We start from the raw sequence: 26,568 nt of genomic DNA, 5'->3' as shown, positions 1-26,568 counted from the left end.
CAAGGTGATTAGGAAAAATGCTGAAGATTTACAGTGTTTTGGCGTGCCTGAGAGTATCATTCGCGCTATAATAATAAAAAATACCTAAACAAACAAATAGGGCCCTTTTTAAGTGGCATTGCAACACCAACTGGATGTACGAGGGTCACTCCATAAGAAATGCACACTATTTTTGTAAAAATACAATTTTCATTCTGCATGTGTGAAAGTTTGACAGTGTGTAGATACATCCTTCCCGCTTGTTTTCAAACTTCGTTCAACCTGTTCCCGTGAGTGGCGCCGTCACAGCATGTCCTCAAGATGGCTGCTACTTTTGACGTTCGTCAGAAGCAACGTGCTGTCGTAGAATTCCTGTACCGTGAAAACGAGACAGTGGGAAACATCCACAAGAGGTTGAAAAAGGTGTATGGAGATGCTGCTGTCGATCGCAGTACAGATAGTCGGTGGGCAAGCAGGTTACGTGATGAAAGTGGGCACAGCAATATTGAGGATTGTCCTTGCAGCGGCAAGTCTCGTACTGCACACACTCCAGACAATGTGCAGAGAGTTAACGAACTGGTGGCTGCTGACAGACGCATCACGGTGAACTAACTGTCACGCTACGTTGGTATAGGGGAAGTAAATGTTTCCAGAATACTGAAAGTGTTGGCGTTAAAAAAGGTTTGTGCCAGGTGGTTTCCCAGGATGTTGGCAGTGGCTCACAAAGAAACAAGAAAAACGGTATGCAGCGAACTTTTGGAACAGCACGAGAATGGTGGAGATGAATTTCTTGGAAGAATTGTGACAGGTGATGAACCATGGCTCCATCATTTTTCACCAGAGACGAAGAGGCAATCAATGGAGTGGCATCATGCAAATTCACCCAAGAAAAAAAAATTCAAAACCTCACCTTCTCCTGGAAAATTTATGGCTAAGGTGTTTTTCGATTCTGAAGGACTCTTGGTTGTGGACATCATGCCAAGTGGAACCACCATAAATTCTGATGCAAATGTGACGACACTGAAGAAACTTCAAGCTCGACTGAGTCGTGTTCGACCACATCGGCAAAAGCAGGATGTTTTGCTGTTGCACAACAATGCACGGCCACATGTCAGTCAAAAAACCATGGAAGCGATCACAAAATTCGGATGGACAACACTGAAACACCCGCCTTACAGTCCTGACCTGGCTCCATGTGACTATTATCTCTTTGGGAAACTGAAAGACTCTCTTTGTGGGACAAAGTGCACGCTGCCAATCAGTGGCTCCAACAGGTTGGTCCAGAATTTTACCGTGCGGGTATACAGGCGTCTGTTCCAAGATGGCGTAAGGCAGTTAAAAGGGATGGAAATTATGTGGTGAAATGAAAATATTGTTCCTAAAGGATGTATCTACACACTGTAAAACTTTCAAACATGTAGAATAAAAGACGGATTTTAAAAAATAGTGTGTATTTCTTTTGGAGTGACCCTCGTACATAGCGGCCGACGACCAATCATTGACCGTGAGTATACGGTGAACATCGTTGTGTCGTAAGAAGATGATCAGCAGCTCACCTGTAGATGGGACTGCGGGAGAGCACTCCGTGGTGCACGCAGGGCCGGAGCTGCTCGCTGGAGCAACAGCTGAAGGGCGCGTCGTCGCTGACGAACTGCGGCATGTCCTCGCCCACCTCGGCCACCTCGGACTCGTTGCCGCTCTCGTACGTCGGCCACCTGAAGCACATCAGCGAAGTCTTATCACCTACCTACAATCAATCGAAGTAGCTGACTCTAAACCTTTATGCAGATTATTCGTGTTTCAAGTACTGATTCCATGAATCGAACAGTTCATTCGAAGAATATACAGGGTGCTACAAAAAGGTACGGCCAAACTTTCAGGAAACATTCCTCACACACAAAGAAAGAAAATATGTTATGTGGACATGTGTCCGGAAACGCTTACTTTCCATGTTAGAGCTCATTTTATTACTTCTCTTCAAATCACATTAATCATGGAATGGAAACACACAGCAACAGAACGTACCAGCGTGACTTCAAACACTTTGTTACAGGAAATGTTCAAAATGTCCTCCGTTTGCGAGGATACATGCATCCACCCTCCGTCGCATGGAATCCCTAATGCGCTGATGCAGCCCTGGAGAATGGCGTATTGTATCACAGCCGTCCACAATACGAGCACGAAGAGTCTCTATATTTGGTACCGGGGTTGCGTAGACAAGAGCTTTCAAATGCCCCCTTAAATGAAAGTCAAGAGGGTTGAGGTCAGGAGAGCGTGGAGGCCATGGAATTGGTCCGCCTCTACCAATCCATCGGTCACCGAATCTGTTGTTGAGAAGCGTACGAACACTTCGACTGAAATGTGCAGGAGCTCCATCGTGCATGAACCACATGTTGTGTCGTACCGGAAAAGGCACATGTTCTAGCAGCACAGGTAGAGTATCCCGTATGAAATCATGATAACGTGCTCCATTGAGCGTAGGTGGAAGAACATAGGACCCAATCAAGACATCACCAACAATGCCTGCCCAGACGTTCACAGAAAATCTGTGTTGACGACGTGATTGCACAATTGCGTGCGGATTCTCGTCAGCCCACACATGTTGATTGTGAAAATTTACAATTTGATCACGTTGGAATGAATCCTCATCCATAAAGAGAACATTTGCACTGAAATGAGGATTGACACATTTTTGGATGAACCATTCGCAGAAGTGTACCCGTGGAGGCCAATCAGCTGCTGATAGTGCCTGCACGCGCTGTACGTGGTACGGAAACAACTGGATCTCCCATAGCACTCTCCATACAGTGACGTGGTCAACGTTACCTTGTACAGCAGCAACTTCTCTGACGCTGACATTAGGGCTATCGTCAACTGCACGAAGAATTGCCTCGTCCATTGCAGGTGTCCTCTTCGTTCTAGGTCTTCCCCAGTCGCGAGTCATAGGCTGGAATGTTCCGTGCTCCCTAAGTCGCCGATCAATTGCTTCGAACGTCTTCCTGTCGGGACACCTTCGTTCTGGAAATCTGTCTCGATACAAACGTACCGCGCCACGGCTATTGCCCCGTGATAATCCACACATCGAATCGTCATCTGCCAACTCCGCATTTGTAAACATTGCACTGACTGCAAAACCACGTCCGTGATGAACACTAACCTGTTGATGCTACGTACTGATGTGCTTGATGCTAGTACTGTAGAGCAATGAGTCGCATGTCAACACAAGCACCGAAGTCAACATTACCTTCCTTCAATTGGGCCAACTGGCGGTGAATCGAGAAAGTTCAATGCATACTGACGAAACTAAAATGAGCTCTAACATGGAAATTAAGCGTTTCCGGACATACGTCCACATAACATCTTTTCTTTATTTGTGTGTGAGGAATGTTTCCTGAAAGTTTGGCCGTACCTTTTTGTAACACCCTGTATATCTTATTTCTGATAAATTTCATAAAGAAGTTATACAGAGAAGCCGTAGTTAGTGTTTTCAGTTCCTGAAACTAGCACCAGCAGTATATTCTTAACAAATTATTTGTATTACACACTTTTGGACTCACAAAATTTTGACTTGATATGTTACACTGAAGTATGATCCCATATGACATTATGGAATAAATGTTACCGCAGTATGCCACTTTTTTTAATTTCTAAATACCGTCTTCTGAAGACACTCGCAAACAAAAATATAATAGGCATATGCTTCTGCCAGCTGAATTTATTATCAAATTTAACATTGCCAACTTTTATTTGTGGACCATCACATTTTATACTTATGATCGTTGGATGCCTCTCAAAAGGTTTGTTTTTCATATAACGTATCTTTGTGAGGTGTACTAACAGATAATTGGTTGGAAGCTATATATTAATGACCATGAAAATTTCATCAGCAGCTCATACTGCAACTTTGCTTATTTTCTTATTTATCACAATGTTTGTATCATCTGCATACAAAATAAACTTAGCCTTTGGTAATGTCACTGATCAAAAATCATTAATACACCCAATGAAATGTAAGGATCATCGAATGGAACCTTCTCAGGAACCACGCATAATTAGTCCCAGTTGAATGATCACTGACAGCTTAATACAGGGCTCTTCCTCTAAAGGATACAAATAAAGAAATGAAATATGGCTTAACATAATTTTATTGAAAGAAATTCATTGTCCATGATGTAAACGATCTTCAGTCTACTAGTCTTCAGTTAATATTGGAACAGTGGTTTTCTATAAAACAGTGAAACTTCATGAACTGGAAGTTTTGTATGAATGAGTTCTAATAGTTTCTACAGTAAAAATATGAAGAAATAGATTTGAAATCCAAAATAAACAGATTCCTAACAAAGCATATGTAGAATTCAGGGGATTGCATAAAACATAAATATTATTGTGTGTTGTGGCGTAGCAAGACAGCCACGCCACTCGGAAGTAGCCGAAAGGCACGCGTTAAGCTCACGCAGATTGGCGTGAGGTCTGGAACAGGACAATGTCTTGAGAATTGCAATAAAGTACAAAAATCTTGTAATACTTAACTTTAATCCACCTTTGTAGAACATCGCTCTTGATGATACATGCTTCACAATATTAATTATCAAAGCTATGGCGCCTTGCTAGGTCGTAGGCAATGACTTAGCTGAAGGCTATGCTAACTATCGTCTCGGCAAATGAGAGCATATTGGTCAGTGAACTGTAGCTAGCTACGTCGGCTGTACAACTGGGGCGAGTGCCAGGACGTCTCTCTAGACCTGCCGTGTGGTGGCGCTCGGTCTGCAATAACTGACAGTGGCGACACGCGGGTCCGGCGTATACTAATGGACCGCGGCCGATTTAAGGCTACCACCTAGCAAGTGTGGTGTCTGGCGGTGACACCACATTGTGTATGTGTACTGAGGGAAATTTAATTGAAGGAAATGCATAGATGAAATACATCCAAAATAATCATATTATAAAAAAATTACCCAAAAAATGCGATACAGAAGCATTTAAAAAAATTAAAACAGTGTTAGACACAGAGATGTACTACATCCTTAGGCAAAAATACTTAGTAAAATTATTTAAGGATTGTGAATTAAATACAGATGAAATGCTATCATGTAATTCAGCAAAAATTAGAGGTTTCCAGATTAAAACTGATTTCTAAAGATTACAAAATTAGTGGCTTTTCTTATGTAAATGGAAGTACCAGTATTTTTTAAAACTCTTCTAAAATCTTAACCAAAAAAATACAGTTGCAAGAATGCAGCAACATAAAGCTAACAAATTGTTGTGTTATATGTCACAACTGTAAACACGGAAATTGACTTTGTTATAGAACATATAATAGAACAGTCTTCACAATACAAAAAAAATTAGAGGTAACCCTGTTAAATGAAAGCCTAGGAAACACACATTATAGAAAAATATAAGAAAACTCTATTAGGACCCAAAATGAGGCCTAAAAAATTTGGTTACAATGAGGAAGTTGTATTAAATCCTGTAAACAAACTTTAAACTTCACATAAAAACTGACCATGTTATAGTAATCGGTAGAATTCAAAGAATATAGAAATTTGAGATCATTAAGTGTAACATCATTAAATGTAAATGTTAAACATTAATGTTAACATTGAACACTAAACATAACAATAAACGTTTTGCTTTTAGTGTATACATTCTCAACAACTATGATGTTTGTACAAAATTTAGTGTTACATGTCAGCGAGTAGGATCAGTACAATGTCAGCATCTGAAATGGTTGCTGAGTGTTAGGCCAAGGGTCAAAAGTCTTCTAATAAGGAGTAAATCACACGAGAATCTCGATATACATTATTAATTAATTTGAAGGGAAAGGTCCCATTGTATACCTGAATACCTTAGGTGCATAATCTCATTGAGAAGAAAAGAAATGGTTGCTGAGTGTTAGGTCAAGAGTCAAAAGTCCTCTAACAAGGAGTAAATCACACGAGAATCTCGATATACACTATTAATTAATTTGCAGGGAAAAGTCGCATTCTACTCCTGAATATCTTAGGTGCATGATATTATTGTGAAGAGAAGAAGAATGGATGTACTCGTGTTCTTACATACTTACAGTACCTATAACACGCCCTGAAGAAGGAATGAGCCCCACCTGAACTTAAGGGTAGAGATTCTAATAGTATCTTTGAGCATAGAAAGTAGGAAATATGTTGAAACATTGAGATTCACACATCTGTCTGGGTATATTAGCTTGTATGACCATTGCTCCAAGAAGGCAAGACTCTGTATCTGAACCATATTTCCACACATTGTTTGTATCTGTCAGAAAGTTTCATCATAAGCACCTGCAAACTGTCTTTGGTCGGAATAAATTCTGTGATACATATAATGCATTTCCAAATTGCATCCTGCATACGAGTAGTACGGTTTTCCGTGCAGTAGCTAAATCAGGACAGAGATAACAGATCTCCGCTTGAAACTAATTGTTATTGTCATGGTCTCCACTCTGAAGACTAATTTGATGCATCTTTTCACATACTTCATCCTATGGAGGCCTATTCATCTCCAAATAATGCAACGTACATTCATTTGAACCTGCTTATTGTATTCATCCTGTGATCTCCCTCTACAATTTCTCCCCCCCCCCCCCCCCCCGACCCACTCACCCACTCACCACACAAGTCTATGAGCTAACTGGCTATTCCTTGATGCCTCAGAATATGTCCCATTAACCAGTCCCTTTGTTTAGTCAAGTTGTGCCATAAATTTCTTTTGTCCTCACTGTATTTCAGTACCTCCTCATTAGTCTAATCTTTAGCATCCATCTGTAGCAGTACATTGGAAAAACTTCTGTTCTCTTCTTGTCTGAACTGTTTAATGTCTATGTTATACTTATGTACAAGGCTACACTCCAGAAAAATACTTTCAGAACAGGCATCCTAAAACATTCACATTAATTATTAAAAAATTCCTATTCTTCAGAAATACTTATCACCTGTAGCCAGCCTGCATTTTATACCCTCTCTATTTCGGCCATCTTCACTTATTTACTTCGAGACAATAAAAGCTTCTACAAAGTAGTAGTAGCTATTTTATCACTCTCAGTCTTTAATTAGATAACAGCCACTGAAATCAAAGAAATCTGGGAAAAAAATAACCAAAGTGTTGGGGGGGAGGGAGGGAGGAAGGAAATCTATGTGTTTGATGTAGGTAGATGATTATGACGATTGTATGAAGATTTGAGTGCTATGACTGGGTTGTTGATCAAGATGGGAGACTTCCAAATCCAGTGCCCACAGATAGCCTCCGTGTTTCAAATAACATGAAAGGACAGCTGATTTTGATGCCATCAGTAACTGTCAACATACAGCAATCACTCCTTAGTGTTTATCACCATGACGTAATCAGGAATAACGACAGACGTTGCCCCATGTAGCCTGGTAGGTAACACACTAGTTATTCGAAACAATTTTCCTTTTAGAAAAACTTTTGTTTCGATCAGAATCTCTAAATTTTTATAATTCTGTTTGATATGCACATGCACGTGCGCAAGTGTGTGTGTGTGTGTGTGTGTGTGTGTGTGTGTGTGTGTGTGCGTGTGTATATTGTAATGTGGCTGTTCTTCTCTAATACAGTCCACTAACATATTTCAGAGGATGATATGCGCTTTTCCTTGGTCAGGTAGTCGTTTGGTAATTGCAGATATGGGTTAACTTCACCAGTGGCTGTTTTCGTTTTGCTGTTTGTTTTTCTACTTTTCCTATATAGCTGGTGGATGTTTGGTGGATGATTCGAAGACCTGAAAGCTTAAAGTTGGACCGACGAGATAAGAGTCCTTTTAAAGAGGAATTTGCCGCTGTAAAACTGTTGTGCTCTGAGCAGGGGCTCGGCCACAGGTACCCAGACTGGCTTTCTCGCCCATTCTCGTTCCTCCAATTCACTTTCCAGGAGGATTGCTACTCGCTTATTTCTGTCGAAAGAAACACGGAAGACTTCACGGAAGCCATTTAGCTACACTACTGGCCATTAAAATTGCTACACCACGAAGATGACGTGCTACAGACGCGAAATTTAACCGACAGGAGGAAGATGTTGTGAGATGCATATGATTAGCTTTTCAGAGCATTCACACAAGGCTGGCGCTGATGGCGACACCTACAACGTGCTGACATGAGGGAAGTTTCCAACCGATTTCTCATACACAAACAGCACTTGACCGGCGTTGCCTGGTGAAACGTTTTTGTGATGCCTCGTGTAAGGAGGAGAAATGCGTACCATCACGTTTCCGACTTTCATAAAGGTCGGATTGTAGCCTATCGCGATTGCGGTTTATCGTATCGCGACATTGTTGCTCGCGTTGGTCGAGATCCAATGACTGTAAGCAGAATATGGAATCGGTGGGTTCAGGAGGGTAATACGGAACACTTTGCTGGATTCCAGCGGCCTCGTATCACTAGCAGTCGATATGACAGGCATCTTATCTGCATGGCTGTAACGGATCGTGCAGCCACGTCTCGATCCATGAGCCAACAGATGGGGACGTTTGCAAGACAACAACCATCTGCACGAACAGTTCGACGACGTTTGCAGAAGCATGGAGTATCACCTCGGAGACCACGGCTGCGGTTACCCTTGATGCTGCATCACAGACAGGAGCGCCTGCTATGGTGTACTCAACGACGAACCTGGGAGCACGAATGGCAACACGTCAGTTTTTCGGATGAATCCAGGTTCTCTTTACCGAATCATGATGGTCGCATCCGTGTTTGGCAATACCGCTGTGAACGCACGTTGGAAGCGTGTATTCGTCATCGCCTTACTGGCGTATCACCCGGCGTGAGGGTATGGGGTGCCATTGGCTACACGTCTCAGTCACCTCTTGTTCACATTGACTGCACTTTGAACAGTGGACGTTACATTTAAGATGTGTTACGACCCGTGGCTCTACCCTTCATTTGATCCCTGCGAAACCCTACATTTCAGGAGGATAATGCACGACCCCATGTTGCAGGTCCTGTACGGGCCTTTCTGGATAGAGAAAATGTTCGACTGCTGCCCTGGCCAGCACATTCTCCAGATCTCTCACCAATTGAAAACGTCTGGTCAATGGTGGCCAAGCAACTGGATCGTCACAATACACCAGTCACTACTCTTGATGAACTGTGGTATCGTGTTGAAGCTGCAAGGGCAGCTGTACCTGTGCACGCTATCCAAGCTCTGTTTGACTCAATGCCCGGGCGTATTATGGCCCTTATTACGGCCAGAGGTGGTTGTTCTGGGTACTGATTTCTCAGGATCTATGCACCCAAATTGCGTGAAAATGTAATCACATGTCAGTTCTAGTATAATATATTTGTCGAATGAATGCCCGTTTATCATCTGCATTTCTTCTTGGTGTAGCAATTTTAATGGCCAGTAGTGTAGATAGGAGATCTCTAAGCAGGTGTGGCTTCCCTCAGGGTATGTGAATGCTTGTTACGATGCCTCGGAGAAAATTTGGTTTGAACTCTTAGAATAAGCCTTCTCATAGGGTCGGACCGTCATTTTTGGGAGAGCGCGCTATTTTCGTTGTGCCTATGTGCACAACATCCGATAGGCCCTTTTCAGCAATGTGCAGAGGGAGAAGTTTTCTGGATTGTTTTCTGATGGTTCAAATGGCTCTAAGAACTATGGGACTTAACTTCAGAGGTCATCAGTCCCCTAGCATTTAGAACTACTTAAACCTAACTAACCTAAGGCCGTCACACACATCCATGCCCGAGGCAGGATTCGATCCTGCGACCGTAATGGTCGCACGGTTGCAGACTGTAACGCCTAGAACCGCTCGGCCACTCCGGCCGGTGATTGTTTTCTGCCTTCCTTCACACCCAAGAGAACTATTCGTTCAAAAAGAGAAAATATATGAGAGCGGGAGAGTTTAACATATTCGTCTGAGCTTTACTGGTCCGCATTTGGAACCTTTGCCAACATTGGCCAGTGATTTCCTGCTCTGACGAGAAACAGCTAAGTTCCAGAGCAGCCAGAAAGAGAATACATCTCATTAGGCTTTTGTGGAGTAAAGATTTATGTTTAGGACAGGAGAATGACTAATGAGACGAGCTTGCTGAGACTTCATGGATGTCTGTATGGAAGCACTAAGTTCAAAGAGGGGTCTGAAATCATATCCTCCTGCCACTGTGCTACCGGCTTCCTTGACCACACTCCATGTGTTTCGTAAGATACGCCATCACTGCACGTGCAGCCTTCATTCAGAAACGAAGTAAATTCACTCCCTTCATGAGCCAAATATGCGACCTTAAAAGTCACGCATCCAGCTAGTTACTCGCACTGTGCAATTTGTTCGCTCCTGTCTTTCCGTGTACTTAATACTATTAACTAGAGTTCACTCAGGATATGGTGGGCGATGTGTAGTGACCAATTTTCGTCCAAAACGCTTGGGGAATTCATTCCTTTGTTCGGAATGGAAGCCGACACCATCAGCTACCTTTCAGCGATCGAGGCGCGTGCCCTGCATCTCTCTCAAACGATTTTACACAAAGTGTTCGGTAAAAATAAAACTTCATTTAAGCTTTACTTGTAGCTTTATATGCGAGCTTCACGATGATGTGCTCATCATTTCGTTAATGGTCGTAGTAATTGTGGTATTTATGTGGAAGTAAGACACTGCGTGAAATTCGAAAAACTTTGTCATGAAAAAATAGGGATCGCTATGATTTTGCATTTGGTACAGATTACATAATACGTTGCTGCGTATGGAATTTAGCTAACATACTGAATTTTTCTTTATAATTGTGCGGTGGCTTCTATCTGTCACCAGTCTCGAGAAAATTGATTTGACGTAGCACACTCATATGCGACCGCGTCGCGCCAATGATCAAGCCAGAATGAAATGTCCACAACATTCCTCACGTTTCATAAACGGTTTGAGATATTGGCAAATGATAGCATACAAAGAGGGGACTATTTTTCCGTATGGTTATTATGCAGAACTTAATTATCTACCTTGTTATTCCACAGACTTTTTCAATGAAGGAGTGTAATTTTTAAGGGCCATCGATGGCTGGTGAAACGAGAAATGCTATAGGTTTTGGAACAACATAAGATATTACACGTATTTTGCACTGACGATGAGCTTTTTCTTAAAATGCTGACCTTACTTTTCCTGAGTTCCTCACGCAATAAATTTAATAAACCACTGTTTCAGAATTCTCTTGCAGTTGACTCTGCACAAGATGTTAGTGTGGTGACACTGTGTAAACTTCGATGTGTTTTGGCAAAAGAAGCAAAATTTTAACATGGCAACAGGAGAAATGTGTATGTTTTACTCAAAATTCGCCACTCGCGACACTTATCTGAAAGTCATAAGTTGTTAATAAACCATGCGAAAATAAATTGTAGCATTTTCGGCGGAATTCTTTTCAGATGCCAACCAAAGCAGAGGTGACAGATCTTCTTGAATGATCACCATGCAAGTGTAGGCTTGGAGGGCCCCACTCAATATTTAAAAAAAAAAATTTTGTGTATGCTTCAGTTCGGAACGGCACTTCCCCTTCCAGCTCATGGCATTTCCCCTACAGCGCCTGACGCTCTTCCCATGAGTGCCCTGCCAACCATACATCTACCAGCCACGGAATACTGCGCGCACTCTTGACAACTTATGCAGTCACTGATTGTGCCGTAAATTATTAACGTAATTCTCTTTCATCCTCCTCACACTCGTGTGCCAAGGCTATACTTTAGAGCTATAATCCCTTCACCGTTTGTCAGCGGCAATTCTCATGTTAAGACAGTAAATATAATTATTACAGTGACCATTTGTTTCCATTTATAGTTAGATGTTCGCTCCTCCCATTAAAATATTTGTCTGAGTGATGTGCTACCCATTTGTTTCATGATTAATTGGGCCACACCTACTAATATCCATTTAAATAAGACGGTTTCCTCTGCATGATAGTATTATTTCCTTAAAATTAATTTGCATGATCACTTTGGGTGGTTCCTCACTCCTTTGGTCACGAGAGTTTGGTCCTGTGCATCCTAGGGGTAGTGGCATGCTCCAACCACAATCTACACCCCACATTGTGTATGTGTTTGACAGAGAATGTTAGAGTTTATTTCAAAATGCAAATGCAAAAGGTATGTCTATAGTCTACAGAACTGAAGAAGAATATTTTTCATGTGATATATTCTCTGCAGTCAATTTCCTTTGCGGTAGAGGTAATAATGATCCGTTTCAAAAAAATGGCACTGAGCACTATGGGACTTAACTTCTGAGGTCATCAGTCCCCTAGAACTTAGAACTACTTAAACCTAACTAACCTAAGGACATCACACACAACCATGCCCGAGGCAGGATTCGAACCTGCGACCGTAGCGGTCGCGCAGTTCCAGACTGTAGCGCCTAGAACCGCTCGGCCAGATCCGTTTCAGTCAGATGTCTCTAATGGCTCCAGTGTCTACTTGACGATAAATCTAACCTTCCTTCATTGCCTAAATATCATCCTTTCGAAATAAAACAGGACTTAAGTAGACGATTGACATGTGGATAACTATGAAAATTATATAATTTTGTTTTTAGGCTGTTTAGAAATCAGGATAAAATTTACGTAGCGCTTCTGAGTATTAAACAAAAATGCTGTTAGGGCGGTGCTGTCGACCGTTAGTTTTCCCTTCAGCGCATGTTTAAAATAATCATTAATTGTTAAATTGTGACAACGTTTCGTTTTCTGCAAGTGTGTGAAAATATGTAAGTACTGTTTAATGTGATTTGTCCTTAAGTTCGTATAGAGCTCATGCCTTGTAGGTACTACAGGTATGTAAATTACGAATACATCTTCTTTTCTTCACAATGAGATTATGTAGCTAAAGTATTCTGGAATACAATGGGAGCTTTCCGTTCATATTAATTGGTAATCGAGATTACTGTGCGATTTACTCCTTGTTAAAGGGCTTTTGACCCTTCGTCTAACATTCGGCATGAATTTCAGATACCCGTTGCTCTGATTCTACTAACTGACATCTAACACAAAGTAAACTTGATGTCAAACTGCAGCTACCTGCTCGTGCTACCCAAAACTCCACTTATTTTGAGAATGTTATGTTACAGTAGAAACAGAAGTGCTGCATTAAACAGCCAAGATCACTATTGTGCAGTATTTATTGAGATGACAGGTTTCAGCAAACTACATTGTCGTCATCAGATATTCTTAGTTTGCTGAATCCTGTCATCTCAATAAATGCTGTACAACAGCAGTGTTAGCGGTTTCAAATTGTATTTTTGTTTCTACATTAATCTACATCACCCCCAACTTGACAATTTCAAGCATATATGATACGTCACAGTTGGACAAGAGAAGTAGTTGCACTAAAATGCAATGTAAATACTTTCCAATTCTGTGCTACATTAATTGAATCTGCTACACGGGATGTCCCAGGTTTACGGAGAACAACGAAATGGACTTTTTTTCATGACGAGTGCAAAAAACAGTGTCGCTATATCACTTCAAAACTGGAAAGTCAACTGGACTTAGACTCATTGATCAAATTCACTTATACTTTATTTATTATCCCACAGTCTTGCAACACAACAACGCGAAATGCAAAGAATAATAAATTAGCTACTCTATTCACCAAACATTCAAACACGTATGCTCCGTAAAATCAAGTACCTCAAACAATGCAAACGCCTCCTCAACAAAGTAATCATCATTTGCACAGACACTCCATTACCAATGTAAATAAAAGCGACAGAACTGTGCAAGATTAAGTACAAAATGATATTAATAGGTACAAACGTGTCTACTTCTCAGTTTAAAGTGAAATACATTTTTAACATACTGGTTATCTGGAGTAGTATGTTGTCAATTTGTGGCTTTTGCGAGGCGAAGCAGATTTCAAGTCTATATCGGTCTGCCTCGAGCTTTCATTACGGAACGAGGAAGTGTGACAATGCATGTTTGCCCATCAAAAAACAGGGTTACTTTCTTCTGGGTGGACCCCACAGCCACAACAAATTTGAGAAATAACGTGATTCCACTAGGCTGTGTTTTAAATTACTTTGTTTTCTCCAGAACTTTCTTTTTCAAGTGCATCTATAGTAACAGACGTGACCACAAATTTGTCAGTTCGTTAAAAAAAAGTCGCGTGCCATGTATATTTCTGCACAGTACGGTCGTTAACGGTCATCTTCTACAATATACGTTGCATGACATGCAAAGTGCTTTCGAGAACGATAACATTACTGCGTTATTAAAATGACCAGCGAGTAGCACCAGGGAAACATACCTTACAATATTTCTAGAACGAAATTTTCACTCTACAGCGGAGTGTACGCTGGTATGAAACTTCCTGGCAGATTAAAACTGTGTGCCGGACCGAGACTCGAACTTGGGACTTTTGCCTTCCGCGGACAAGCGCTCTACCGACTGAGCTACCCAGACACGACTCACGCCCCGTCCTCACAGCTTTAATTCCGTCAGTTCCTCGTCTCCTATCTTTCAAACTTCACAGAAGTTCTCCTGGTAGGAGACGAGGAACTGGCGGAATTAAAGCTGTGAGGACGGGGCCTGAGTCGTGCTTGGGTAGCTCAGTTAGCCAGCACGGTAGCTCAGCGTGTTCGGTCAGAGGGTTAGCAGCCCTCTGTAATAAAAAAAACTGAGCTAATCGATCAACAACGAACTTAAACGGATGTCTTACGACGTCCAGCCCGAGCAGATACAACGAACAATAGCGAACAAAATGAGATTTTTTTTAAAAAAAAAGAAAAAAGTCGGTAGAGCGCTTGCCCGCGAAAGGCAAAGGTCCGGAGTTCGAGTCTCGGTCCGGCACACAGTTTTAATCTGCCTGGAAGTTTCATACCTTATAATGTTTACCACAAATCACGCTGTATGCATTTGTTGGCATGACTATCACACTATCACATTATCACATGTGCACGAAACTTTTTTATTTGTGCTTCAAAAAGATTCATCCGATCACAAACCGCGAGATTGATCAACCTCGGGAGCAAATGGCACTGTGCGAGATTCGTGTGCTCCTTGCGGTCGATCGATCGTTCGAGGCGGCCTGCCGAAGTGGCTGTGCGGTTCTAGGCGCTACAGTCTGGAGCCGAGCGACCGTTACATTCGCAGGTTCGAATCCTGCCTCGGGCATGGATGTGTGTGATGTCCTTAGATTAGTTAGGTTTAATTAGTTCTAAGTTCTAGGCGACTGATGACTTCAGAAGTTAAGTCGCATAGTGCTCAAAGTCATTTGAACCATTCGATTTGATCGTTCGAGGCGGCTTACTGGTGATGATAAAGGATTTTACATGCAAGCTTTGTGCTCCGTTCTGTTGATAAATGAAATTTTCAGTGCGTTCTTGCAATTGCAGAGCGTCATATCTTCAACATACTCCGTTGCGCATCTTTTCCGCAAAAAAAAAGAGCGGATTACAAAGCTTTTCACGAAAAAATTAGCGCGAAACACGCGATGCCTTGGAGACTCTCTGTCAGGCTTGCCTGTGGTTTGTGGCTGCTATGTTCCCTATGTTCTTACATAGATTTTACCTACATCACTGAACATTAAACGTAAATGTAAAGTGTTATCTTTCATTTCTAATCCTAGAAAGAGCTCACTAAACTCTACGCGTTGTTCTTCATCACCATCATGGAGATCTAAACACCAACGTCTTGGAACTACTTGTGCCGTCGTTGAATGCTTTGAGCTGTAGGAATTACAGTGATGTACTCTCGACGAAAATCACGCTGCACAGTTGTAAATGAATTACATACAAAACGCCTTCTGTCACTATTTAACCGCTATCTAAGCTCGATACTCGTTGGGTAATGAACGAGCTGTACAAGGTGGACCAATGCTGGTAATCACACGAGACGGCAGCTTACAACCGCTGCCAAGGCAAACTTTTAATTTCAATGACTAAGTTAAACACTACCCCGAGTATCTGTCTTCATTCGTGTAGAAGATATAGACTCGTGAAAACGGATGACTTTTTTCTCAAACACTCGGATCATCTTCCGTGGTGCACAGTTTCAGTTATGGGGAAGACCAGATGAATATTGCTGTGTCCCAAACACCATGACCTGCTAGCAGTTCACTTAAAGATATTAGAATTCCAACTTTTGTATGATCCACCGTCGGCCTTTTCAATGAGGCATAAAAAATAGCAAGTGTGCAACTGTCGGAGCCACACAGCTTGCAATGCACAATAATATTTGAACAAGAATTACCGCTGCAGATCCAGCACGACCATGGGAGATGTCAACAGGAGGAAATCCAGAGGACGGGGGACAGAATCAGGCAGAATGCAGGAAGCTATATCCACCAGCGTACGACTTCTGCAACCTGCACATCTGTCGCTGATAAAGCCATCATGTTGATAACATGAATACCTGTTGGTGCAATGTTTCATCAAAACGAACACATAGTGAACTTGTTTGAGGTTTAATGACAGAGGCCCGCTTTTGTGTTTGTTAAATGGGAAGACAAATATATACAGACTACAGCTGATACCGTCTGAATAACTATTGTACTAACAAGAAGCAGACAGGATGAGCGTAAATGTTACGAATATATTCCCCAATCGACGTATAAGGTACTAATGTACTAAACTCCGGAAAGCCAGTCAGTTACCTAGTCGACCACCAACTTATTTTAAATTACCATCTAAAGACATAAACCAAACATATGGCACTTTAGCGAGGTATTCGAAATGTGCAAATTGAACTATGATAACAAGGAAAGTTAAGAACCATAAGACGTGAAGTTAAAGTCTCCTCAGTCAAAATGTTTTTTAGAAAGATGTACTCCCCTTCTTATATATGTTCATATGCCTTCAAATCACAGAGAAGAATGGATAATCTTTATATTCACGGAGTTCGCTGGCCTATAAAGTCGTGTAACAGTGCATTCCTGCAGTGTTTCAGATGCTTACGCTCTGGGCACAACGTTAAACAGTAAGTAGTGCCGCAGTCAACAGAGGTGTGCCCGCATGACATCAGGGAGTGCAACGGGACCACACCCTCACTACCCCTGTAAGCATACATCAAACAATCGTTGATGTACTGAACACATTCGACAGGCAGAAATTCAAAGAAAGATGGCGTACAAAGATGTTTCATATAAGCAGGATGCTGACAAATGTGGTAAATGGACATACGTTACTGTGGCGTTGGGAATCGGTGTTAAAATCTATCAAAACGCGACCATGTTCCTATCAGGTAAGCAACAGTATGTACATACACGTAGTTGAAGTCTCGGGTAGAAGCATTATCATCATTTCAGCCACCACAAACGCACCAAAAAAGGAAGAAAATATTATCTATTGCTCCGCTCGGAGAGTTACGACCAGAGTACATTTCTCCTGCTACTAATTGTTCACATCAGAAGTTATGGCTTCTCATCAAACATATTATACCCCAGGCCGCTACAATCCACGCAGTCCGATAGACAAGGAAACAATGCCCTAAGTACGGAAGAATTCATCAACAATATTTGTAATATAGTATTAGCAGTGTTGGAAGAGGTAAATCCTGATGTCTAGTTAGGATCATCGACACAGTGCAGCTTCGTCAAGGACTCTTTGTAGCATCTGACAACTTTAGTGGAGAACCACACCAAAGGTATCATGCAGCGAAATCCGTGCTCTATAATGGCAAATAACAACAGTGTCCTGATGCTGATACAGTCGATCAGTATATTTGCATTGCTTAAACCAGAAGAGTGCTTCTTTTTTATGGCTACGACGTCGTTCAGAGCTACCAAATAGATGGGTGCAAAAGAAGTACCAAGTTCATTAAACGTGGCATAAAATGCAAACCTCTCTCTCTTTCCTAGCCTTCAGTTTCAGTTTATTTTAACAGATAACTTTTTTGTGACTGGATTCCTGTGTCATTCCTGTCGCCACAATCGTCAGTTGATCACAGGAGGGGAAGTTGTGCGCCATTTCTCTGTGAGTTCTGCAAAATCTTTTCTGTGTATTAACTCATTTTAACTGTCTGCGTATCGTGCGTTCTGAGGCGGAGATAGGAACCAGCCAAGCATTTACCTAAAGGAGCGTGGAAATACACGTAAAATCCACACTGCCCGGCGTACCAGACCAACGGTCACTTATTCGGATCGTGAATTCGATCTGCGTCTGGTTAATTTACCTGCCCGCAAGCTAATGCGTTGCCTGTTAAATTATATGAGTAAGTCTACAGACTACAAACATAGTACTAATAATATGTACAAGCCGTGTTAAAAAACGAGAATTTTGCTATATGGAGTGTTGTATTAATCTGACTAGAGCGATTTTGTACTTGTCGCGTTGATAAACATATTTGAAAAGTATCTGAATAGAGTTAGTCTTATCGGATGTTCACTCGGGTGTGAGATGTCAGGTTAAATGTGGCCTAGTAGTATCGGTGATTATTTAATTTTTTATAAAAATGAATCAGGGAACGTTTATCAAATTTTACTAGATCAACGAAATGTAGTGCAGCAAAGTTTTAGAAATGTTATATATTGCTTCCAGCGGATCTGCTATGAGTAAGACAAGGGTTTACGAGTAGTATAAGGGTTTCGAAGAGGGTCATAAAGACGACGAAGAAAAGCAACAGCCCTGGACGGCCCAGCACATCATTAAACGATGAAATCGTGGAAACTGGAAAATGATTGGGAACAATCGCCGAAACACAATCAGCAAAATCGCTGAAGAATCTGCTGTATCAACTGGCTCGTGGGATGAAATGTTTTTGAATGTTTTGATTACAACACTTCTGACAGCAAAATCTTTTCCGAAATTGTTGAATTACGAACCAGAACAGGGGCGAATGCTACTTGCTCAAGAGTCGCTAGATGCTGTCAACAATGATGCAGAACTTATGTGTCATAATAGATAATAAATATGGGTGTACAGATGTGATGAAATTAAGGCTCAATGGTCCCAGTGGAAAAGCATTCTGAATCATCAACAATGAAAGCTCGGCTAGTAAGTACAGTCAAAAGCGAAGATTATGCATACTGTGTTCTTCGGTGTTAAAAGCGTAGTGCACCATGAGAGCTTGCCACAAGGTCGAACGATCAATAAGGAGTATTACTTACAAGTTCAAAGCGCTGTAACACCCATATTCGTGGCGTAAGAAGCCAGGGCTTTTGAATCACAACAATGAACCTGCTCACATCAACATTTCCAGGCTTGGACGCATTTTACTTTTTTCTGTTAGCAGAAATAGAGAAAACCTTTTCATAAGCATAGATGAGATTAAAAACACTTTGCAGAGAAAGCTAAGAGCTATCTCAAAATCGATTTCCAGAAGTGTTGCGGGAATGAGAAAAAGCTGGCATAAGTGTATAACATCTAGTGAGGAACATTATGAAGGGGATAACTCTTATGTAGAGGAATAAATAAAATAATTTCCAAAATATAAATATTCTCTTTATTTTCTGAACACACCTCGTACATTTACACCACAGATGTTACTGGCGAGTCCTTTAGGATGTGGGATCTTCTCTCCGTTGAGTGCCAGACTGAAACAGCACCACTCATCAACCAAAAAGAATGATTTAATTCAACAAAACACCAAACAGTTAACGTTGGGAATGTTAATGCCCATTACTCGTTCTGGGACCTACTCCTATTAACATGAGGGGGCTGCTTGGTTGTCTTAAGCAACAGGACTTCAAAAAGTGCAGCAAAACATAACAAACGTGACAGCACCGTAAATGTCGGCTTCTCCACAGCCAATATCACTCATTACCTCAGTTGAGAAGTATTCCAAGGATCGCTGATACCTAATCACCTACCTATATCAGATGTTAAGTACTTCAGTCGTAAGCAATATAGTCTGCCTTTGTCGTAAATGGAGTATTTGAATAGTTGGCTGGGCTGAGTACCCTGAACAGACAACGGAATGTATAAAGAAAAGTTGGCAGACGAAGACAGATCATACCAACTTTATCAAGTGCATCACAACAGCATTTAAACGTAACATTCCACAAAACAGTGCATTTCAACCATTCAGTACGTTATTATCACTCTGGTGGGACAGAGAATACGAGGAAGTAAGTAACGAGGAAAAAAAATCGTTAGGAGATACAAGCTACAAGTAACCTTGTCATCTTGAAGTCAAGAGCCACTGTCAAACGCTCAAGTAAGATACGAAGAGGAGATTTCTATGGCAACCTATCTGTCAAAACTAGAAATCATAATGCATAGAACAAATCTTGTGTCTCATCGTAGAAATTCCTAGAAAATATAGCTTACAGCATCACACCTGACATCGTGGAGCTTATAATCACCAAAGTCAACAGCGACAAAATATCAGCCTTTCAGAAATCACCTTGGCAATAGGACATGGAAAAAGCACAAGGAAAGCCAGAACGTCCTACCTAAGGGTCAAATAGTTTTCAGGAAAGAACAGAGCACAAAAGTTAGTTTATTTGCAGGTAGTCATCGATAACAGGCAATAATTGCATTCTGGTGGAGTACGCAGGCATCTCCAGTGCCTATGAAAATGTGTTGATTCCTCTATTAGCTACGAAGCTTCTAAATCTTAGAATCCCGACTACACTCTTTTCAACCGTTGTCCGCTACTAACAGGAGACTCATCAACACGGATAAGGGAAAATGTATATGATCAAGAGAAACAACTGTAGGACTACTGCAGGTCTCAGTTATCTCTCCTTTGCTATTTAATGTATTCGCTGCGGTTTTACATAATGCCATCCAATGGGAGATTCAGGTATTACAACACTAAATGTGAAACATATGAAAGAGTACCAACATAAAATGGGTGACGCTATGAGAAATATCTGGGAGTGGCTAAATACAAACGGTTCGGCGGTATCGCCGACCAAATAAATCATCCCTGCATGAATACACTCGACGTTGGTAAAATGTGCGGAGTACTAACAGACTTGATCCATACAAGTTCAGCATTAAAACAATAGTAAAAAAATTATATTGATTAGCGGCAGACCTGATCACCCCATCTGCCACGCACAATTAGGAAATGTGAAATTCCTCCTGTAACGCTTCAGTTCTTACAAGATGAACTCGCAGTTCACTGCCTCAGCTTGGGAACTTTCCTCCTCTAGCAGGTCTTTAATTCTCAACTCTGCCTCTACGTCATCGACTTACTCCTCACCCATTGTAGATTACAGCAAATTTCCGTCCTTAAGCACAATGGTCGTCCCAGCGTCGTAACCCTCTGCCAGTCTGCTAACACGGCATGAATAATGGCGTAACGTATTCCATACCCACATGGACGACAGAAAAGGTAATCTATACCAATGCATCTAAAATACTTCAACGAAGAAGGTAGACAGGCAGCGCTTTTCTAGACTACACTAAGAAGTAAGGGGTTGTGTTTAAATTGCCATCAGAAGCAACAGCCCTTACCGTGGTACTCAATGCCATCTTGCAGGCCCTAAGTTAATCAAAAAGGCCCGAGGAAAACACAGATTTCACGATTGGCCTCGAAGCTGATAAAATATCAGTACATAGACACCACAAATAATTATATCATGCACGGCATCCTCTGTGTAATACAAAAGTTACGCGACAGAAAAAAAATCACTGTTTTTATATTGGGCAATAGAGAAAGCATTGTGTACAGAACAGAGGAGTTCAAAAAAATACCAACTGTTGATGTCCTTTTAATAACATCAAAATAAAAATAAGGAAGCAAATGAACAAAAGATGTAAAATTCTTATGGGAAAGCTATACCAATATTGTATCATCGCTTCCAGCAAAACCATGCAGTAAAAAATGTAAATAATGTAGACTTTCTATGGCTGCCATTACTCACCTAAGATTTAATCATGAGCTGTTCCATGAACACGCCTATCTAGTCCGCGTTGTTGCCTTCGGTCTCTGTAAATACTGCGTTGAAGGCCGCCTTTTTCTTGGTTGCTGACGGAGATATCACGAGGCAACTTGGCTAAAACAATGACTGTACACGCCTACATCGTCTCCAAAGTGAAAATCTTAGTGAAGACAAAAGACCTCTCAATGAATTTTCTTTTGTATTAATTTATAATAAAAGGCGAAATTAAGTGTGAGTTATATAATTCTCATTAACCAACGTGGAATCAGAAATCATTTGTCTTATTTTGCATAACACGCTGCACTGTGCTATTAAACGTTATACAACTATGAAACTATTCAGATATTATTCGTCACATTGTGTTCCTGTCAAGTGATGTAGAATGTACAAAATATTATAATAAAAAAATTATTTCGCTCTGTGACCCGAGTTCTCAGTCCAAGTGGTAGAGAGATCGTTAATTCAAAGAAATACTACGTTTACACAGGGCTCCCAAAACAGAATCTACACCAAAAAGCAGGTATATATCAATTACAGAGTAAGTATGGGACAAACCACTCCACGTTGAACACCTAAGAAAACACTATGACAAACCAACTCTGGAGAAGAAAATACGAAAATAAAAAAAAATAACAATAAAACACGCCTCCTAGCCCTGCAAGAAAATTACCACATACAGAAAACCGAAGTAGGAAAGAAAACCCTGTTGAATACTCACGTGCACACGCCAAGCAACTCATTGTTCACACTAGCACATATAACAGCAGAGTAGCACTCCGACAGAGGATTATTGTCATAATAATAATAATAATACCACCCAATGTCTTCCCACTCACTTGTCCATGAACCCTTCCACAAAATAGTTTACACCAGCACTCAAATCAGTTGAACATCAAAACTTTCAACCACTCTCTGTCAGCTATTGCAATCATATTAAACATTCTACAACTCGCACTGAATAACCACCAATACACCCACCCCACCACCACTCCCCCTCTCCACACACACACACACACACACACACACACACACATACGCTAAATGAAATAACAGGGATCGTTAGGTGGGCAACATGTTACGTAAACAAACCAAACAGCATCAGACATATCGTGAATTCAAAGTGGTTACATTTTTCAATAACAGTTTTCGATCAAATATCTACAACTAGTGACAGAAGACTAACGTGCAACAACAACAAGCGGAAACAATATGAAAACTGTAAAGAAAAAATTTCGTAACATGAAAACGTGCTTCTGTTTCGAAAAAGATGGTACAGCGCGAGCTCTAACATGAGAGTAAACGTAGATGCCAACAAAAAACGTGAAGTACTTTAAGTAATCACCTATTTACACAAGAAACGAGATCTGAACTATTTTATAATCTAGAAAGAACATATATCAAAATAAAAACTGTATCATTTTAGATCCCACTGAAGATGCTTTAAAGTAGAACGGGTGAAAGGTGGATAGGAAATTGAAATTCAGTGCCGCAAGAGAAGGTGGTTTTTAATTTACAAAAAATGCACCCAACAAAGGGTTCCGTTAACCAATTTTGCTAACACCGCTTGATACTGATCATACAAACACTCTAATGTCGATGCTGGAAATGTGACTCCAGATGTCGGACTTCATTTTTTACAATCGATTTTCGAACCCGTGTAGACACTTCACCGTTTTTGTGACAGTGATGTTTGATGATTGATGATGTTTGTCCAGCCAAGGTGATGAAGAAATACCACACTGAGGAAGAAGTCATTTATCTCCGACATTGAATTGGACAGCAATCATGCTGACTATACCCCGACCGTAACAACAAAGCTACCACAGCAACAATCAACTAGATAACGAGCTTAGTTGCTGCCTCTCTTTTTTTTCTCCGTTATGCTATCACTTTACAGATTGTAATAAACTATGGCCGATAACGTAACATTTGTGAATCGTTTTCGTCACGTGCTTTGTTTCTTTGTGCTGTTTCTTTTACAATATGCAAAAGAATTATTGTAGCTAAAAAGAAAGTGAGCTGAAAAGCGATAGGTCTATTATGATTCTGCAAGGCGAAGTCAGTACTGCAGGTTAATGGGAAACGAACGAAGAAATTCAGTACTTAAGCCGGTGTTCCACCACGGCCGCTCTAGGCGTGCGCAACGGCGAACCGACAATAACGCCCCATTCGGTGGCTGTCAACCATCTTGTTATTTTAACCCACCTGTTGTTGTTGTGGTCTTCAGTCCAGAGACTGGTTTGATGCAGCTTTCCATGCTACTCTATCCTGCGCAAGCTTCTTCATCTCCCAGTACCTACTGCAACCTACATCCTTCTGAATCTGCTTAGTGTATTCATCTCTTGGTCTTCCTCTATTATTTTTGCCCTCCACGCTGCCCTCCAATACTAAATTGGTGACCCCTTGATGCCTCGAAACATGCCCTACCAACCGATCCCTTCTTCTAGTCAAATTGTGCCACAAATTTCTCTTCTCCCCAATTCTAGTCAATACCTCCTCATTAGTTATGTGATCTACCCATCTAATCTTCTGTAGCACCACATTTCGAAAGCTACTATTCTCTTCTTGTCCAAACTATTTATCGTCCATGTTTCACTTCCATACATGGCTACACTCCATACAAATACTTTCAGAAACGACTTCCTAACACTTAAATTTATACTCGATGTTAACAAATTTCTCTTCTTCAGAAACGCTTTCCTTGCCATTGGCAGTCTACATTTCATATCCTCTCTACTTCGACCGTCATCAGCTATTTTGCTCCCCAAATAGCAAAACTCCTTTACTACTTTAAGTGTCTCATTTTCTAATCTAATTCCCTCAGCGTCGCCCGACTTAATGCGACTACATTCCGTTATCCTCGTTTTCCTTTTGTTAAAGTTCATCTTATGTCCTCCTTTCAAGACACTGTCCATTCCATTCAACTGCTCTTCCAGGTCCTTTGCTGTCTCTGACAGAATTACAGTGTCATCGGCGAACCTCAAAGTTTTTATTTTTTCTCCATGGATTTTAATACCTACTCCGAATTTTTCTTTTGTTTCCTTTATTGCTTGCTCAATATACAGATTGAATAACGTCGGGGATAGGCTACAACCCTGTCTCACTCCCTTCCCAACCACTGCTTCCCTTTCATGGCCCTCTACTCCTATAACTGCCTTCTGGTTTCTGTACAACAGCAGGTTGTCTAACAAAATGTTGGTAGCAATCACCACGATTTCCCTGTAAACATGTGAACTGACGGTACACATCCACTATACCAGCTTTCCCTTGCTTACTTCGAACTTTTTATTACATCTATAAGTCGGAAAAGCAGATTTCGAGAGTCCATTCGTATAAAACAATTGACGATCGGAAAACCAATGTCTGGTACTTTCGCTTATGAGGAAAAGCGACAGCGAAAAATTGTTTTCGTATTCCGGAAGTTGTCTCATGAAAACGCAGCACGTCAGCAACAAACTCTCAGAACCTGCCGTTGGGAGGTGCAACTCAGAAAATGAAGTCTCGTAGTTCAACTACAAAAATCACTAGACTTTTTCTAAGAAAATTCGCACCAACAGTTAAATAACAAAAGCTTTGTTGACAAAACAGATGCCTTCTCATCTCCTATCAAGATTAAGCAACTGAAGATCTATGGAGAAGAACAAAGAAAATTTTAATTACCTTCAAATTAGTCATGTTTAGAATATGTGCAGTACTCGACATGGGAAATCGTCTATTTACTGAAAACATCTGGCCATTTACTGCTCGCATTATTATTTAGGCACCATAAAGTAAACAGCAGGTTGTGTAAGAAAATGTTGGTAGCAGTCACCACGATTTCCATGTAAACTAACGGTACACATCGTCTACACCAGCTTTCCGTTGCTTACTGATAACTTTTTATTACATCCATACACTTTTCGATGGCGTAGCCCGAGACTTAGTTTAGTGAGTGATAAATCCCAACAATGATGATATCTACTGAACAAGTCTACATTTAGTTATTTAAAATTATACTTTTGGACTTACTTCTCTAGTTCAACGCCGCCCAGCTGAGGATCAAACCACGGAACGTAGAACCATTCCTTGTACGACTTACTCCCACAACATTTGAACGTAATCTGGAGAATGTCGATCGATGATTTCATCTGCGCATTTGTAGCATACTCTTTCATAGCCTTTAAAAGAGCGTGATGAACACTTTTGTTGTCATAAATAGAATGAAACACGCATATAAGCGTTACAATCAGTATCGCTACAGAAATCACTGCAGACGTGACAGCATACCAAAACAGCCACTTGTTTATTCGCATGTCTGCTTTCCTAGGTCTCGCCCAGCGGCTCATTATTAATCCCGCGAAGCTCGGCGGCAAACATACCGTCCCTATTGCCGATAGCAGGACAGGAAGCATGTACCCGTCGCTGATAGATATCATGCTCAGATACGACCCAACTTTCACCCAGATGTGAATGCCGGTTGCTATTACTCCGATAGAACATATCAAAGAGACCAAGTTAAGAAAAAGCAAAATATACGTCGCAGCATGAAGAGTTTGCTGTGACAGGGTTGTCTCTATTAGAACCATGAAAATAGTCTCTTAACGACACAGAAGAAGGCTGATCGCCGAACAAATAGGGCACTCTCGAGAGTCGCATCTCACAAGCTGCATCTGTGGACTGCACAGATAAAATTAGTAATGAATACAGATGTCTTTGTTATCATTAGTAAGGACAAGACTGTTCTCCGTTACATAGAGTAGGAATATCTATGAAGTGAGCATTCAAATACGCATAACGAATTTTTTGTCACCAACATACGACTTCTCCAAGTCACGCAATTATGATAGG

General features: G+C 41.1%; 1 protein-coding gene across 1 annotated transcript in view; it reads right to left on the bottom strand.

Annotated features, from left to right (window-relative positions):
* Positions 1 to 25,895, bottom strand: part of LOC124805593 (peripherin-2-like) — a 58,566-nt gene extending 32,671 nt beyond the window's left edge. The window contains exons 1-2 of the mRNA XM_047266193.1: positions 25,750 to 25,895; positions 1,536 to 1,694 (exon numbers count right to left, since the gene is read on the bottom strand). Coding sequence (XP_047122149.1) covers positions 1,536 to 1,694; positions 25,750 to 25,895 — 305 coding nt within the window. The remainder of the gene's footprint in view (positions 1 to 1,535; positions 1,695 to 25,749) is intronic.
* Between the last annotated feature and the right edge of the window lie 673 nt (positions 25,896 to 26,568).

This window comes from Schistocerca piceifrons, chromosome 1 (assembly GCF_021461385.2).
Source record: "Schistocerca piceifrons isolate TAMUIC-IGC-003096 chromosome 1, iqSchPice1.1, whole genome shotgun sequence".
Taxonomy (NCBI): domain Eukaryota; kingdom Metazoa; phylum Arthropoda; class Insecta; order Orthoptera; family Acrididae; genus Schistocerca; species Schistocerca piceifrons.
This window is presented reverse-complemented; position numbering and strand designations above follow the sequence as displayed.